This window comes from Perognathus longimembris, chromosome 13 (genome assembly GCF_023159225.1).
Source record: "Perognathus longimembris pacificus isolate PPM17 chromosome 13, ASM2315922v1, whole genome shotgun sequence".
In the NCBI taxonomy this organism is placed as follows: Eukaryota; Metazoa; Chordata; class Mammalia; order Rodentia; family Heteromyidae; genus Perognathus; species Perognathus longimembris.
In genome coordinates, this window is record NC_063173.1 from 11049507 (window position 1) to 11068146 (window position 18640).

General features: G+C 41.0%; 1 protein-coding gene across 3 annotated transcripts in view; it reads left to right on the forward strand.

Annotated features, from left to right (window-relative positions):
* Positions 1-18640, forward strand: part of C2cd3 (C2 domain containing 3 centriole elongation regulator) — a 95721-nt gene that overhangs the window by 62154 nt on the left and 14927 nt on the right. For all 3 annotated transcript variants that reach the window (XM_048360586.1, XM_048360585.1, XM_048360587.1), the window contains 7 exons: positions 1043-1181; positions 3791-3855; positions 5658-5863; positions 7057-7190; positions 10813-10974; positions 12276-12496; positions 15572-16478. In XM_048360586.1, coding sequence (XP_048216543.1) covers positions 1043-1181; positions 3791-3855; positions 5658-5863; positions 7057-7190; positions 10813-10974; positions 12276-12496; positions 15572-16478 — 1834 coding nt within the window. The remainder of the gene's footprint in view (positions 1-1042; positions 1182-3790; positions 3856-5657; positions 5864-7056; positions 7191-10812; positions 10975-12275; positions 12497-15571; positions 16479-18640) is intronic.

The following is an 18640-nucleotide window of genomic DNA, read 5'->3' on the forward strand; positions in this document are numbered from 1 at the left end:
TTCAGGAATATAGCAGTAGATAAAGACAAAAATGGTGCCCCTTTGGAGGTCCAGACTAGTAAGAATGTGTCCATCTGTTTGTCCTTAGCCAGTAAATTATAGATGTATAGTAGAGACTTTGAAAAACTTAAAGTTGACTGTAGTCTATTTGTTCTTTAAGGGAAATGATTAATAATTTTAAATGTGTGATGACTATAAGCCTTACAAAGGAATCAATTTTGGATGGGAGGGTGATCCAACTGTGACATCTGTAACTCCATTGGTCGCCAGGGTTGCTTCGGCTGATCTGGCTGGCTAGGCGGGTGTCCCTTCCCTCACTGCTCTGAAGCTGTGGCAGATAGCACGATTCTGTTCTGGGCCACCTTCAATAGTATTTTAGAACTTGATCTTATCCAGAAATGTAAACAGGCCCAGATGAATTTCTCCCCGCAAGGGGAGAGCCAAGGAAGCCTGATACACCTGCTCTCCAAATCTGAGTTCTCTATCACCTGACTGTTTAGTTAAAAGCTCCTGAAGAGTCTTTCTCCAAAGTCAAAAGGGAAGTTTTGTTTCATATAAAATCTTCAAAAATAAAACTCAGAGGGTGGGAACTAGAGAGCCAATGGTATAAGAAAAAGATCTGAGCAGCATTGATATGTACATAATATTCGAATTTAATTGTGGAAAATGATTCAGAAGCAAAACATGAGGCCTAGGGAGCCAGAGTGAAAGGGTATACAAAGTTAGTGGCAGAATACATGAACAGGGAAGTAGGTCCTTGGACAGCTAAGCATGGTGGTTTACACTTGTAATCCCAGCACTCAGGAGTCTGAGGCAGGAGGATCTGTTCAAGGCCAAACTGAGCTACATAGTGAGATGAGGTCTCAAGAGGCACACAGATACTGACAAAGAAAGGAAGGACGGGGATATCACTGGAAACATTTCAGATAGAGGAAATAACACAAAACAAAGACCCAATGTTAAGTCAACAATATGAGGCTTCTCCCCACTACATTCTTTTTGGTATCCTAAAGTATAATCACTCACTTATATTCTATTTCAGGGAGTCCTTTGATAGGGCGGAAAGTATCCATACCTAGTTGTTGTGTATCCTTTGCAACAGCCAATGAGCCATCTCCTGTGTACACACATGTGATTGAGAACACAGATTCTCCTGTTTGGAATTTTCAGCAACAGTCAAGGTTTGTATTTTCTGATGCTCATCATCCTTCCAGAGTCAGCTCTTTGTTCTAAGAAACAAACTCAGAACCAGGAATAGAACTTTGGGAAAGTGCTTTTTTTTAATGTTAGGCAGTTATTTAATTCTAGTGCTTACAAATTCATATCTGGCAAAAGTTTAAAGGTTTTGTTAGAGTGTTTTTAAAAATCATTCATTGAGAGCCTTTTAAATACCTTGCTCTGTTGTAGATCCTGTAAACTGAAGATGATTAAAACATTCTCTACTACTAAGACATTCATGGCTCATCTGAAAAGAAATACAAATAAAAAATGTAAATTATAATCAAGTGTGACAAGTAATGTAAAAGAAGTTATTTAGGCTAATTAGGAAATTAATAAACAGACCTTAGCTAATACTACAGAATGCATACAGTATTCCAGGCAGATTCTTGATGCAATGGAAAGAGCTGGTCTTTGGAACCAGAGAGACTTGGCCTCCCACCCCATTTCTTGTCATTTTCTAGTGGTGTGAATAAGTTACATAATATCTCTGAGCCTCATGTTATCTGTGAAGTAGGAATCATTTTATAGTTTATTATAAGGCCCATATTAATTGACATATAGAAAGTTACCCCATGTTATATAATATGTGTGCAAAAAATGTTAGCATTCCTTTAAAAGCTCAAAAATAAGGAGATAGAGCCCCCCCTCATGTTACAGTGCCACTGCAAAGTATCAGGCTGTCAGAGAGACCCACAGCTGTGGCTCAGGGTTTATTCTTCTTTCTCTTACCAGTTATTAAAGTGAAAGGTCCTAGGCAAACATGGTATTACACACCTATGATTCCAAAACTGTAGAAGCTAAGACAAAAAGATCACAGGTTGGGGCCAACTTCAACCTAGTCCCCCTCTCCAACCAAAAAAAAAAAAAAAAAAAAGTATATGTTCTGATACTAATTATGTTGCTATCAGCATTACACTTCATCACCTTCTATAAAGTTTAATTCTTGTCCACCAACTCTAGCCATCCCAGAATTTTACAAACTTGATGCAGGCTCATTACCCATTTCCTCATTTCCTCCCTGAAAATGCAATTGAAACTTTACAGTTGACTGGTGCTCAGGAAGGTTATGCAGTGTGTTAAAAAGAAAGAGGATTGGAATAAAAATGAGTACTAGTATTGTTTACAATTCCCTTATTACAGACTTATTTCATTTGATCCTCCTCACACCTTGTAGGTAGATAATATCCCATTTAACAGATGGGAGAATCCAGGCTAAGTGCATCCATAGAGTTACTCAAGTGCTAAATATAGAACTAGAGTTTAAAGAGGAGTCTTTTGACTCCCAGCTACAGTAAAAAAATCTTGACACTATTTAACTCTTGCACAGTACCCCTTGTTGATCTGGAAGTAGGACTGTTCAGTGCCAGTACTGTGGGAAATGAAACTAAGCCTGTCTGTTTTCTGTGGTTCTCAATCCTATTCACATGGAGCAGTGGCACCTGGTTATAATTTAAAACAGCAGTTGACTTCATGTAAAATGTGCTATAGGGCTGGGAATATGGCCTAGTGATAAAGGGCTTGCCTCGTATACATGAAGCCCCGGGTTCAATTCCTCAGCACCACAAATAGAGAAAAAGCCAGAAGTGTCGCTGTGGCTCAAGTGGTAGAATGCTAGCCTTGAGCAAAAAGAAGCCAGGGACAGTGCCCAGGCCTTGAGTTCAAGTCCCAGGACTGGCAAAAAGACAAAACAAAAAATAAAATATGCTATAGGCTTTCAGTGAATTCAACTTCATCTACTATGAAAGTTGGAGTTACTTTACATCTATACAGTGTAGCATTGGACTTGGGCACCTAAGACTCAAATCCTAGCCCTGCCACTTATTGACTCTGGTAAGTTCTTAAGCAAAATATATTTCCTCTGTGAGCCTAGCTTCACTATCTGTAAGATACAGATAATAGTGCCCCTGTGACGGGCTTTTGAAGAGATAAAAACGTGTATGAAACACATATACATGACACCATGCCTAGCTCAAAGGTAGGCATTTAATAAGTATTCTTTTCTCTCCTCCCTTCTTACCATTCTCCCATTTTAAGACATGAAAAGATTACTCATCTCAATAAAACTGGCCATTGATTGCATGTAGAGAAGCTAGCTCCCTTCCTCTACTTCCTCTTTCATTTTAGAACTGAGTTTGAATGTAGTAGGTATGATCAGAGATAAGAAGGACTTACCTCTGAGGAGCTTGTTCTGGAGTCTTGGCAAGTTACTTCCCCTCTCTGAGCTTCCAGCCCCTCATTTTGACTACAAAATAAAAATGGGTCCTAGAGGATGGCCATGAGGGCCTGGGAATATGGCCTAGTGGTAGAGCGCTTGCCTCATATACATGAAGCCCTGGGTTCGATTCCTCAGCACCACATATATAGAAAAAGCCAGAAGTGGCTCCAGAGGCAGAGTGCTAGCCTTGAGCAAAAAGAAGCCAGGGACAGTGCTCAGGCCCTGAGTTCAAGCCCTAGGACTGCCGAAAAAAGGATGGCCATGAAATTGAAATAAAAGTGTTAGGAAAGTCCTTTACAATATACAACATATCTAAGTACAACATGTATTCATGGTGATTATTTTTCTTAATAGGCTATCAAAAGAGCTTCTTCTAGACCCGCACCAAACTCTGGTCTTCAAAGTTTGGCATAAAGGAGGTATGAACTCTCATCTATGAATATTTCTGTATAAAATAAGCTCACATCCTGTTGACAATCCCACTCTTTTATGGAAAACAAGTAAATCCATAGTACTAACTGTACTAGAAACACAAATACATAGTAGAGGGAAATACCACAGAAGTCTGTATTGTTTTCCTATGGAATTTAAATACTTAGAAATCAATCATATTTCATTTGAGAATCTGCTTAGTATAGAAGTCCAAGTACAGTTTTGTGCCACATACAGTGAAATCTCTCCACTTTGTATGATACCTGGCTTTCTGCTGACGCTAGTTAAGCAAAACTCTTCAGGTCATGTTATAAGATCAGAGTCTGACCACTTATCTTTTCTTGTTTGAAACCTCCATAAAAGAGAGGTACTGACATCATAATCCTTAAACAAAATTTTATCAGCTACCATTTTGTTTGTTTGATCATTCGTTTTGAGGCAAGATCTTATTATAAGGCTCAGGCTGGCTTCTAACTCAATAGACTAGCCCGAGACTAGCCTCAAACTTTATATAGCCCTGTCTGGCTTCAAACTTGAGATGCTCTTGTCTCTGCTTCTCAAGTACAGGGATTTTAAGCTTGTGTCACCTCTCCCAACTCAGCTACCATTCATTAAGAGACATCACCCAGCAGTGTTACAAGAATCAATTCTGAAACTAAACTTGGAAGTTAGATGATAGTTCTTCCTTTTACTATAGCATTTTGGTCTTGGTGAATGACAACTTTTCTGTGCTGCAGTTTCCACATTTATAGAATGGAGGGTGGGAGTGGAGGAGCAGTGATAGTACTATCTCATAGGATTGGAGGAGTTTTTTTATTGGGTTTTTTTTTTCTGTTTTGAGATACTAGTATTTGAACTCAGGGCCTTGCATTCTCATAGGGCTTAAAAGAGGGAAAAGAGAGAACCCGACAGAAATACCTTGTAAGTTTTTATTGTATTGCTTTAGTGAAGTGTCAATGTACTATCTAATTCTGCAAGGTAAAAATATACATTCATTGTATAGATGTAAAAGCTGGGCCCAATTTTCATGGGTTAAGATTTTATCAATATTAAATCATGGAGCTAGAATTTAACCCAGTTCTAACTAACTGTGTAGCATTTACTACTTTTCACTATGCTGGTGAGATTGGATGATTGGAAAAAAAAATTGAGGTGGTAAAGACATCCCACTTGCTCATAGCTTTTCAAGACCTTGAGACTCTTATCTCCAGTTAACAGAAGTGGAACTATAGTTCATGTGGTAGAGTGCTAGCCTTGAGCACAAAAGCTCAAGGACAGTGCCCAGGCTCTGAGTTCAAGCCCCAGGACCAGCCCAAAAAAGCCTTTCATATTTGTCTGCCTGGTTTGGCTTCAATCCAGGATCCTCAGATCTCAGCCTCCTGAGTAAGATTACAGGCATGAGCCATCAGCACTCGACTGAGTTTATTTTTTATAAGGTACTGTATACATACAGACTAGTACAAAAAGGAAAATAGAAATCTTTGTTTTTAAAGCCACCAGCCTAAGTAAAATGAATGTAGCCTGATAATCCAGCAGAAGGAATGAGTGTTTAAGTTTTGGGATGTTTTCTAGTTACAAGAGGACAAAGCTCAACTCTCCTAGCTTTTTCCTGCCATACAGAAAGGGAAATACTGATCAGCTCTGGTTATTAGCTCTCAGCTTTATTATCTATGTTCTGTGAAGGCTTTGGAATCTCTGAACTCCCCAAGTCACCTGCTCAGCCCCTGTGCTCAGCCTGTCAGTGCCTCAATGGCAGGACATGCCCAGCTCCTCTCTCTTTCCCCCACAGATGAGGAGAGAGTGATTGGCTTTGCTTCAGTGGACCTGTCCCCTCTGCTGTCTGGCTTCCAGTTTATCTGTGGCTGGTACAACATCACAGACTTCAGTGGAGAGTGCCAGGGACAGATGAAAGTTGCTATCTCCCCTTTGGAGAGTTTGGTGCACTTCAAAGAAGAAAAGCAAGCAAGACGTGGGGTGAAAACCCCAGCATCCCTGGTAAGTGTACTGATTCTCATCTAATAAGCACTCTAGTGAAAAAAAAAAAACATGTAACAAGAGCCTATTATCTGGTATTTTCTAGCTTCTAGGACACCCATAACTTATATATTTGTGTCTTATGATCATCTCCTGGCTATATGAGGTGATGGAAGTGTTCTAGAATTAGTAATAGTATTCTGAAATCCATTGTATCAAACCCAGGGTATCAAAAGAGTGAATTATATGCTACCTATATTATACTATTTTTTATGGTTTTTGCTTTTTGGGACAGGTTTCAAGTTAGTCTTGAAACTGTGATCTATTCTCAGCCTTCCAAGTGCTGAGAATTATAGGCGTACACCACAGACTATGCCTAAGCTTTTCAATAAAATTGTAGTGTTGAAACTGAAACTGTATCAGTTGATTTTTTTTTAACTCCTATGCATTAAAATCATTGGTCTTAGCTGGGCATAATGGTGCATATTTGTAAACCCAGCTACTAGGAGGCTTAGGCATGGTCCAAGGCTGGCTCCAACAAAAACCAGAAGACCCTATCCCAAAAGAAATAAAGCAAAAAGGCTCCCTGGTAGAGCATATGCCCAGCAAGTTCAAGGCCCTGAGTTCAACCCCAGGACCACAAGGGTAATGGAAATGGATTGACTTTTCCAAAGAGTTCAACTGTAAAGGAAAACATTTTTTTAGACTGTCTCAGATAGGGGAACTTTATTGAGGTAAAGACTTCATTTCTTTTTCATGCACGCCTGGCCTTATCTGGCAAAGCATGGGGAGTCAATAAGTATCGAATAATAAGTGAATGCTTGAGGAAATGACCAAGAGTTCACTGGTCCCTGTGTAGGAAATTGTTTTCTTCAGTTCTACTGTGATAGTCAAGAAACAAGAAATATCAGTCAGATAAAATGTAAGCTCATAGGGCCAGCCAAGAGTTCACAAACTAGCTGAAAGATCAAAAGCATAAAAACATAAAGCAACTAAAGAGCCATCTGGTAGCATCATTTGTAAAGTAAGGAACTTAATAGTACCTACTTTATATGATAATTTAAAGTTTAAATGAGATAATATATGTAAATTGCTTAGCACAGTGGTTACCACATAGGAAGTGTAACATACTGAGAAAATCTGACAAATTTATTTATACACTGCTTTGTTACAAAGGATTAATTGGTATACTATTTCTTTCATTGCTTCTACAGATCCCAATGTATAGTCCCTTTTCCTTTCCTGCCTCTAATCTGTGTTCTGCATTCCCCAATCTGATTGCAAGAAAGAGCCAAGACCAGTTAACTCACACCTCCTCAAAGGAGCTTGATTTCTCCTCTTCTGAGAGGTAATATCATGGTGGGAAGACACAGGGCCAACCAGTGGATATATGTGAACTAACTTGTCATTTATCTTTCCTTTATTAGAAGAAAGCAAAAAGCTTTAAGGAAATCCCACCCACACTCACATACCTTGGAAAACTTAAGATCTATGAAAATAATTTAGAAGATCAAAACTAGAGGCAGGCATTGTGTCTCATGCATGTAATTGTAGCTTCTTGGAGAGGTACAAATAGGAGGATGGCAGTTTAAGACTGCCTGGTAGGAGGGAGAATATCAAAGATCATATAGAAACAAACAAGCTAGGTATAGTGGGTCATACCTATGCTCCCTGCTTCACAGAAGCAGAAGTAAGAGTTCATGTTAGTAGACCAACCCTAAGCACAAAGAGACTCTCCCTAAAAAATAACTAAAAGGGGCTGGGAATGTGGCTCAGCAGTAGAGTACTTGCCTAGCATGCATGGGTTGGATTCCTCAATACCACATAAACAGAAAAGGCCAGAATTGTTGCTATGGCTCAAGTGGTAGAGTGCTAGCCTTGAGCAAAAGAAGCTCAGGAACAGTGCCCAGTCCCTGAGTTCAAGCCCCAGGACTGGCAGAAAATAAAACAAAACAACAACAAAAACTAAAGTAGCTGATAGCTCACCTCCATAATCCTAGCTACTTGGGAGGCTGAAATCTGAGGAACACAGTCCAAAGCCAGCCTGGGCAGGAAAGTCCATGAGACTCTTCTCTCCAATTAACCACACCAAAAAAAAAAAAAATCCAGGAGCAGAGTTGTGACTCAAGTAGTTAGCAAAAACGCTCAAGTACAGCACCCAAGCCCTGAGTTCAAGCCCCAGAACCAGCATAAAAAGTAATTAATTAGTTAAATAAAACAAAGTGCCAGGAACATGGTTCAGGTACTAGAATACACATGTTTAGCAAAGACAAATCTCTGAGTTAAAGCCCTACTATAGCAAAAGAAAAAAAATCATGACAGTGTTTGTTTTGCTTTTGTTTTTCCTTTTGTTGGTGGTGGTGTTTTTTCTTTTTGGGAGGGAATGGAAAGGTAAGGAGGGAAGAGTAAACAAAAGCAGTCATACTATTCAGTACACAATATGTGGAAAGTGAACTATGTAGCTTCTGGACAGGGATGGGAGGGGGGAAATTTGAGGAAAGCAGAAGAGGTAACATTGTCCAAAATAGCAATGTACTTATTACCCGATTTATGAAACAGTAAACTCTCAGTACACCTTAATAAAATTGTGTTAAAATTTAAAAAAAAAACAACACAGAACTAAACCTGTGCCAGTAGCTTATGCCTGTAATCCTAGCTATTCAAGAGAAGCTGTGAGGATTGTGGTTCAAAGCTAGCCAAAGCAAGAAAGTCTATGAGACCCTTACCTCGAATGAACTACCAAAAATGTCAAAAGTAGAGCTGTGGCTTAAGTGCTATCCTCCAGCAAGAAAGCTCATGGACAGCACCCAGACCCTGAGTTCAAGCCCCTGGACAGGCAAAAAAAAAAAAAAGAGAGAGAGAGAGAACTAGAGTGTGAGTGTGTGTGTATGTGTGTGTGTGTGTACACACACATGTACTAGGTTTGAACTCAGGACTTCAGGCTTGCCAGGCAAGAGGTCTACATAGAATTTTTTTACTATCATCAAAAGAATGGTGCCTGTATAAGAGACCATCTTTTCTTATCCATAGAGACCTTTAACTTTTTGTAAAAAAAAAAAAAAAAAAAAAGTATCATCTTTCCTCTCACAAAACTATGGTGCCAGCTCAATTGTCTCAGCTGGGTGCCAGTGGTTCACATCTGTAATTGTAGCTGCCCAGGAAGCTGGAATCTGAGATTTACAATTCAAAGCCAGCCTGGGCAGGAAAGCCTATGATACACTTATCGCCAATTAACCACCAAGAAGCTAGAAGTAGATCTGTGGCTGAAGTGGTAGAGCACCAGCCTTGAGCATAAAAGCTAAGGAACAGCACCCAGGTCCTGGGATCGAGCCCAGTATCAGCACACACAAAGTTTTGATATAGGGTAACTATATGACCCAGTAATTTCACTCTTAGGAATAAGGTTCAAAAGAAGTGAAAAAAACATAGGGTAGAAGGAAGGAAGGGATAACACTGATTGAGTTGCATTATATTCATAAGCTGCTTTGTTGAATGGCAACTCCTTTGTACAACTACTTAAAGATAATATTTACAAATGAGAAAAGGGAGAAAAATGAGGGAAGGGGTAACAAGTTTGTACTCACTCCTTACGTGTGTAACTGTAACCTCTCTGTATATCACCTTGACAATAAAATTAAATTTTAAAAAAGGAAAAAGAAAAACAATGAAAACATGTCCACACAAAAAGTTACACATAATTTTATTTGTGGTAGCATATAGGAAGTTTAGCTTAAATACATGTGAATATATTGAAGATATATATACTTATATGAATTTAATATGTGAATATATTTTTAAATCATTGAATTATATGCTTTAAATTGGTTAATCTTATGCTTTGTCAATTACATTTCTGTAAAGTTGGGGGTGGGGGAGGGTTGCATGTGCTGGTCCTGGTACTGGAACTCAAGGCCTAAGCACTGTCCCTGAGCTTTTTTTGCTCAACACTGGTACTCTATTTCTTCAGGCTTTTTTTTTCCTTCTCAGTTTTTTGGAGATTAGAGTCATGGACTTTCCTCCTCAGGTTGGCTTCAAACTGCCATCCTCAGATCTCAGCCTCCTGAGAAGCTAGAATTACAGGCATTTTTGTTTGGTTGGTTTTTGTTTTTGAAAAAAAAAAAAAAGAGAAGTTATCTGGGGTCACATCCTGGAATGCTGTCATTAGGAATTGGAGATTTATAGATAAAAAGGAATGCATTTATCAAATGGAACAAACCAATGGATGACTGGATCCCTTCACTGGGCCACATTAAAGGACACCTAACACTGGAATACAGCAGCACCCACCAACTCATTATCAGATTATCTAGTGCTTGCATCAAGGGTCAACCGACAGTGACCCCCCAACTCAGTGCTGCTGATTTGGCCTCATGCACTGAGTAAGCCTGCAACCAGCTCTGGGGGGGAGGAGAAACTAAAACTAGAAAGGAATGACGGTGATGAAAGACATAATTGGATGCTTGTAACAAAAAATGGCCTGATAATAAAAACTCCATAGATATTGTTGTTATTGTTTATTTTAGATCTATTTTAGAAAAATCACTAGAGGGGCTTGGAATATGGCTTAGTGGTAGAGTGTTTGCCTCATATACATGAAGCCCTGGGTTCAATTCCTCAGCACCACATATATAGAAAAAGCGAGAAGTGGCACTGTGGCTCAAGTGGTAGAGTGCTAGCCTTGAGCAAAAAGGAGCCAGGGACAGTGCTCAGGCTCTGAGTTCAAGGCCCAGGACTGGCAAGAAAAAGAAAAATCACTAGATCTATGTCTTAGAAAAATCACTTAGGCTATGATGTAGAGAACAGAAGGAAATGGAGTATGACTAAAGGCAAGATTATTTGGAAGACATTTTTGGAAGTGGAGATAGGATTGCAGTGCCACTTCAGGAGCAAGGTTTAGTTTTGTTACACTAGTAAGTTGTTTTTGCTCACATTTGTTGAGAATTTATTTTGCTCCCATTTTCTCTTGACAGAAGCAATACCAAAAGAAGTCAGGCATTACGCCATGAACAGCATGTACAGAACATCCGCCGATTTCATGAATCCCTGCAGCAGGGAGAGGCAATCTTGACAAGGGATGACAAACAGACCACATCACCTTCATCCTCCCACACTTCCATTCTGACTTCTCTCAGGTGAGTCCCTTTGCTTAGGAAAATACACAGGAAAACAATTGTGGGTGGAACACAGTGTGAACGGGTAATGGCAATTTGCAGTGCTGCATTTCCATCAGCCACCCCTGCACTGGGAGGTTCACTAGAGGATCTCATGCACATTAGTGTTAGGTGGAGCCTCATCAGATTCCTCTGTCTCAGCTCAGGTCTTTCACTTCTTCATTGGATTCTATTGCTGATTAGTTAAACGGCTAAAATTTCCATCAACAAATGGCTGAACAGAAAATCAGATGTGGTATATGAGCACAATGAAATGCTACTCAAAAAAATTTATTATTTAGAACAGAATGATCTCAAAATAATGATACCGATAGAAGCTAGAATAAAAGAATACACTGTATTAATGATTCCATTTGTATAAAATTCCCAAAAATGAAGTCTAAAGCTGGCCACTGATGGTGCACTTCTGTAATCCTAGCTACTCAGAAGGCTGAGATCTGAGGAATCAGGTTTCAAGCCAGCCCAGGCAGACAAATCAAAGAGACTCTTCTCTCCAGTTAACTAGCAAAAAGCCAGAAGTAGAACTGTGGCTAAAGTGCTACAGAGCACCAGCCTTGAGTGAAAAAGCTAACCAACAGCTCCCAAATCTGAGTTAAAACCCCAGTACTAGCACAAGAAAAAGAAGGGAGAAAAAAAAATCTGCTTCCTTAATAAACACAGTCAGAAATTCTCAATAATGTTAACTTGGAGATGACTTTTATTCTACCAAAGAAAACAGGTTTGGTATGATTTTCAAGAATGGTTCCTCATAAAAAGATTACATCTGGCTGGGAATATGACCTAGTAGTAGAGTGCTTGCCTCATGAAGCCCTGGGTTCGATTCCTCAGCACCACATATATAGAAAAAAGCCAGAAGTGACGCTGTGGCTCAAGTGGCAGAGTGCTATCCTTGAGCAAAAAGAAGCCAGGGACAGTGCTCAGGCCCTGAGTTCAAGCCCCAGGACTGGCAAAAAAAAAAAAAAAAAGTTGAAGGCTGGGAATATGGCCTAGTGTTAGAGTGCTTGCCTCAAAAAAAGATTACATTTTTACTAGAGATCAGAAGAGGACCTACATGAGCAAGAAAGAAAAGGGACAAAGTTGTTCCTAACAGCACTATTGATGGATTTGGGGGGTGTGGGGGCGGGGGTGTGAAGAGAGAGAGCACTCTATATTAGTAGGCCAAGTTAGAGGTGGTAAGTGTTAGGTCCTAGATCAGTTGTTACATAAAAGATTCTTTTGTTCTCCTTGAATGACCCTTTTATAATCTTTCACTTCTTTTCCAGGAAGAATCTGAGTGAGCTAGATCAGATCCAGCAGTATTTCAACCAGAAACTTAGCAAGCTTTCCCGGCCTGTCAGCCCTCCCACTCATCCTGCCACCTTCCACTGCCTGGAGAGCCATAAGGAACATCTCACACCAGCAACCAGCAGCCTAGACCCTGAGAGCCAGTGCATCCTAGAGAAATCCAGTAACCTAGTGTTACAAGTCAGCTCCTTAATCTCAGGTATGGCTCAAGGTCTTTTTTTCCCCCCGTGGATATAGTCACTAGATGCCAATTCAAAAAGCATTCAAATGTCTACCTTCACTCTCTGCCAAACAGAAACAGCAGTTTTCACATCTTTCTCTTTTTTTAAATTATCTTTAAAAAGAAAGTTGATAGTACAGGAAAGGGATCATGGGGCAATGGGAACAGCATTGGGCTGAGAGGTACGAGACCAAAGCCCTTGGGCCTGAGAACTCAGGCCTCTCTTGCTTGGCTTTTTCCAGTCAAGGCTGGTACTACCACTTATCATACTTCCAGTTCTAGCTTTTTTTCTGTTTACTTTGTCTTTTCTTTCCAGTCTGGCCTCTAACTATGATCCTCAGATCTCAAACTCCTGAGTAGATAGAATTATAGGCGTGAGCCATCAGTGCCTAGCATGAGCTTTTAAAAGAAATGAAAGAAGGTGAGACTACTCTGAAGAAAGTATTCCCAAGCTTGCCTAAGCATATGAATCATCTGGGCACTTAACTTTGAAATACAGATCCAGGGTTCCACTCCTTCCTACTGAATCAGGATCCAGAGTTAAGACCTGGAAATCTTTATATGGTAAACTTGGGAGAACTTTGACAAAGTGAACATATTTTGCCCTAACTTGTCATGTTTGTTCAAATGATTAGGCTGAATGCCAATGGCTCACACCTGTAATCCTAGCTATGCAGGAGAATGAGATTTGAGGACTGTGGTTCAAAGCCAGCCCAGGCAGGAAAGGCTGTGACAGTCTTATCTCGAATTAACTACTAAAATAGCTGGAAGTGAAGCTGTGGCTCAAGTGGTAGAGCATCATCCTTGAGCAAAAAATCTCAGGGACAGCACCCAGGCTCTGAGTTCAAGCACCAGGACTAGCCCCCTACCCCCACCCCAACCCCCCAAAAACACAATAGATAATACATTTGATTGATTGATTATACATGGGGATAAATGAGCTCAGTTTTCTCTGTTTAAATGCAGAAGTAGAAAAGTGATTGATATTAGGTACAAACTATGCTCTTTCTTTCCAAGATACATTAAGCAGCTCTTGTTGTTCATAAAGGGCCAGATGACCAGGATCATCCGTTCCCTGGTAGAGATTTTCTGTTTTTATACATGTGCTTATTCCCTTTAATGGCCTGAATATTGTCGACATGGTAAACAACCAACACATACTGTAAAGGTGCTGAGCTCTGTTAGGTGAAGAGCTCTGATATCTCCCTCTCTCTCCCCCCTCCTTTATCTCTTTCTCTCTCTGTCTCTTTCTCTCTATTTCTCTCTCTCTCTCTCTCTCTCTCTCTCTCACACACACACACACACACACACACTGGAATCAAATTTGTCTCCAGTTCCTAATTTTTTCTTCTCAAAGAGCTAAGAGCATGTATCATTTACTTATTTTCCTTTTTTTCCTTTTTTTTTTTTTTTTTTTGGCCAGTCCTGGGCCTTGGACTCAGGGCCTGAGCACTGTCCCTGGCTTCTTCCCGCTCAAGGCTAGCACTCTGCCACGTGAGCTACAGCGCCGCTTCTAGCCGTTTTTTCTGTATTTGTGGTGCTGGGGAATCAAACCTAGGGCCTCATGTATCCGAGGCAGGCACTCTTGCCACTAGGCTATATCCCCAGCCCCGTCCTTTTTTTCCTTTTGAGATGGGATCTTGTTGTGTTGCCCTGGTGGGGCCCAAACTCCTGAACCCAAGTGATCTTGCTCAGCTTTTGCAACTACAAAAACATATAATCATAACAACCTGCTTATTAATTGATTTTTTATTAATTGATTTACTCCAAAAAATTAGAGCTAACTAGTAGTTTCTATTTATAAATGCTTATATATGTACCACATAGTGTATACCCATTTACTTTCATGTATTCTTTAACTTGTAAAGTGGGTTATATCACAATTAAAATAACAACGTGCCAGGTGCTGTGTCTTACACAGCTACTTGAGAGGTGATCTGGATTAAGAGCCAGCCTGGACAAATAGTTGGCAAGACTTCATCTGAACCAGAAGTTGGGTGTGGCTGTGCACATCTGTCATCCCAGCTATGTAGAAAACATAAATAGGATTTTAAACCAGGTCAGACTAGGCAAAAAAAAAAAAAAAAAAAAAAAAAAATCAAGAACTTGTCTGGAAAACAACTATAGCAAAAATGTCTGGATATGTGGCTCAATTGGTGGAGCACATGCCTTCCAAACCTGAGATCCTGGGCTGGGGATATGGCCTAGTGGCAAGAGTGCTTGCCTCGTATACATGAGGCCCTGGGTTCAATTCCCCAGCACCACATATACAGAAAACGGCCAGACGTGGCGCTGTGGCTCAAGTGGCGGAGTGCTAGCCTTGAGCAAAAAGAAGCCAGGGACAGTGCTAAGGCCCTGAGTCCAAGCCCCCGGACTGGCCAAAAAAAAAAAAAAAAAACAACAAACCTGAGATCCTGAATTTAACCCCCATATCAGTAGAATGAAGGGAAAAAGATGGAAAAGAAAACCAGACACAGGAAGGACAATTTGCTCACAATCACAGTTTGCTCATAATCACACTTAACAAGTGACATTAGAAACATGAACCTAAGAGTGACCAGACATAAAACCACTGTGCTCTTTCCAACACTCCTGCTGCCCCCATTTTCTTTGTGGGTGGTAGATATCTCCTTGCTTTTATTTTTCAGGTAAGATAGGTAATTTTAATAACTGTCATCAAATAGGTAAATAAGCAGATTCTTATTTTGGTTTTTAATATAGGTAATTACTGAAGTAAATGGAAGCGTGAACATGCCCGTCAGGACTCCCAGCTCCTGAGAATTCCTGAGCATGAGCAGATAGTCTCAGAAAGCATTTCCACAAATGTATCCACAACTATAAATAGATTAGATTTTGGTCCTCTGATATTAGAATAAAGTACTAGAAATGGTACTGCTGTGAATATAGTTTCACTGACTCTTGGGTGAGTTAACTGCTTTAAGGTTTGTTCAAAGTCTGGTCACAAGGATATTTGTGAAGCTAGAAACCAATGTAGGAACATTGCAATGTCTGTGGCCCTGCCTTGTGGTAAGAGTCCTATCTGTTGCTGTTCAGATCTGCAGACTATCACCAGGAATTCTCAAGCAGCTTTGACTTCTCACCGAGCCAGGAGTAGAAGCACCACCACCGCTGTCCCAGATACTAAAGACACAGACACTATGCCAGAACGAAGCACAACTCCACACAAGCCATTGGCAGTAGAGGAGGACACAAATTCCTCTCCCCCTGCTCTTGAAGAGTTTGCAGGTGAAGAAGGAATGTTCCATGAGACCCTGGGGCAAACAGTACCCATTACAAGGATGCAGAGCAGTGAGGACCCTGAGACAGGCCCAGCCGGCAGTGATGAGGACTATGAAGAAGATGTCATTGAGCCCAGGACCCTAAATGAAATCACCACTGTGACAGATAAAACTAGCCCTTGGTCCAGTTTTGTGTCAGACATAAGTGAGGTCAGCAGCCCTCAGCCTGATGAGGTACAGAGGAAAGACTCTTCCTATCCTTCAGAGCCTTTCCCCAGACAGGAACTCAAGGTCAGAAGTAGCTTTTTCTCAAGCCCAGAAAGGGCTATCAACCCCCAACTGCCTGGGCAGGGCTCTCCTGGCCAAAGTCGTGTTGCTTGTGAAGGTGGTCTCCCTAAGGACAGGGTTGATGAGTCTGCCTCAACCAACCCTCAGTTGGTCCTATACCCATCACTCTCAGGAGTGCAACAGAGCAATGCTTCTATTGAGTGGAGCTCAACTCCAGCAAATCAAGACAAGGATGACAAGGCAGAAGCCCAGACTGAAAATGAATCTGCTTCCAGTGAGCTCAGTGACTCTGCTGATAGCTTTGAGAAGTTCCCACTACAAATATCTTCCCAGAAAAAAGAGGAAAACCATAAGAAGCCACCTGTGGACTCCTCTGACATCAGGCAGAAGCAGGTGACAACTGAATCAGAAGTGTCCACAAAGCAGAGCCTCCTGTATCCTTTGGTGTTTCCCACAAGTGGCCCCTTCCACCACCTCCAAGCATTTTGGATGCTGGTAGTAGGCTAGCCGAGTGTGAATGTGTGCAGTGGCCATTCTTGTCGAATACAGTGGGGGGCATGGAAGACCCTTCAGACAACTCACCTGAATAACAGGTGCTACAAATCGACTGTTGATACCATTATGTGCCAGGTGTCTGGCATGTAATACTATGCTCTGGTTCTAGGTATTGGTAGCACATTCATAAGCTTTCCTACCTGATTATCTAGTCCATCTGTTGGGTAGTTTACCACTTGAAGACAAGACCCAGGATCTCTGTTGAAATGTAAAGGGGGGAAAGTGTAAGGGTTAGATGGCAGAGCACTTGTCTGGCATAGGGCCTGAGTTCCATTACTACTACCACAAAAAGAAAAAAAGAAGAGGGTGTGTGGAGAGAGAAGAGCACTGCCATTTTGATTTACTATGTGCTAGGCATTGTATTTTTCATTTCGTCATCAACAGTCAGTGATGTCTATTCTGCATGTAAAGAAAATGAGGTTAGGGGCTGGGAATATGGCCTAGTGGCAAGAGTGCTTGCCTCCTATACATGAAGCCCTGGGTTCGATTCCCCAGCACCACATATATAGAAAACGGCCAGAAGTGGCGCTGTGGCTCAAGTGGCAGAGTACTAGCCTTGAGCAAAAAGAAGCCAGGGACAGTGCTCAGGCCTTGAGTCCAAGCCCAGGCCTGGCCAAAAAAAAAAAAAAAGAAAATGAGGTTAAGTGACTCCTGTGATTTAATTTTTTAGCATAATTTTTTTATTATTATTAAGGTGTTGTACAGAGGGGTTACCATTTCACAATTCAGTTTCATTTTTTTTTTAAGCCAAATGATGTAGCTATGGGGAAGTGGGCACCATTGAGATGGACTTGCCCAAGTCCCAGAATGTCACTACTAATAGGAAGAAGGAACCATCTACAGGCTTAATGTCTGATCAGATTAGTTCACCTGGTTTCGTGACAATACCCTTTGGAGAAAGAGATATTGCATGGCTAGTAGGTAAGTGAAGCAGGCCACTTTACTGAGTAGAGATCCTCACAGGGGGCCTGACTCTGACCCTTGGAGACCCATATTACTCGTGTGAATTCAGGTTTTGCCTTTCTGCGCCTGTTTCTTCTCATATAAGATGGAAGCAATCATCTCTTACCCATCAGACTTTTAGCTTTTGAGGTCAGTAACCTCATCTTTTCCTGTGTCTTTTTTACCTGGCTTTGCAGTGTAGGTATCAGTAAGTACAGAGTAAACTGATCTAGCATGGTTTGTAGAAACAGTAGTACACATTACAAATGTAATTGTTTTTTCAGTGCCAGGGTTTAAACTTGGCCTCACATTGCTAGGCAGACACTCAACTATAGGTCAGAAAAACCTGATGATGAGAAAGGCCTAATAGGTGTGGTGTCTGGGGACTGAGCATTCAAACCACTCTGTTGAAGTTCTTCCCCGGCCTTGTCCATCCTGGCTCCGGCCATTGCTAACCTCATAGCCATTTCAGTTTGCTCAGAGTGGGGTTGATAGAGGAACTACCACATGTGCCCAGGCTTAAGGTTAAGCCTTTCCCACCATGCATTCATTTCAAAAGAAAAAAAAAAAAAGTATTACCAGGCTTTGTGCTGGATACTGAAGACAGAATTTGAATCAGATTTCCATTTCAATCACATTTCCATTACCTGATGGAAGGAATCAGTAAGTAAGCAAATTGTTGAGTGTGCTGTGGTGAGAGGTGGAGCAAGAGGAGGGACTACCTTACCTCTGCTTGGCGGTCCTGCAGAAAGAGATCTAAGAGCCAGACCTTAACAGTGAGTAAGCATTCCAGGCCCTTGAAAGACTAAGAGAGGATAATCGTGAGTTTCAGACTAACCTAGGCTACATAGCGAACCCGTCTCAAAAAAAGAAAAAAAAAGTTCTAACTAGGGCAAACTAGTGTGCAGAGGCCTAAACAAGCAAAAGAGCCTAGCATCTTGGGCGCAGTGGCGCATAGCTATAATCCTGTCCACTCAGAAGGGTCAGATCAGGAGGATCACAGTTTGAGGAGGCCAGCCCAGGCAAAAAGTTTACAAGACTGCATGTCAACCAATAAAATCTGGACATAGTGGCACACACCTGTTTTCCCATCTATACA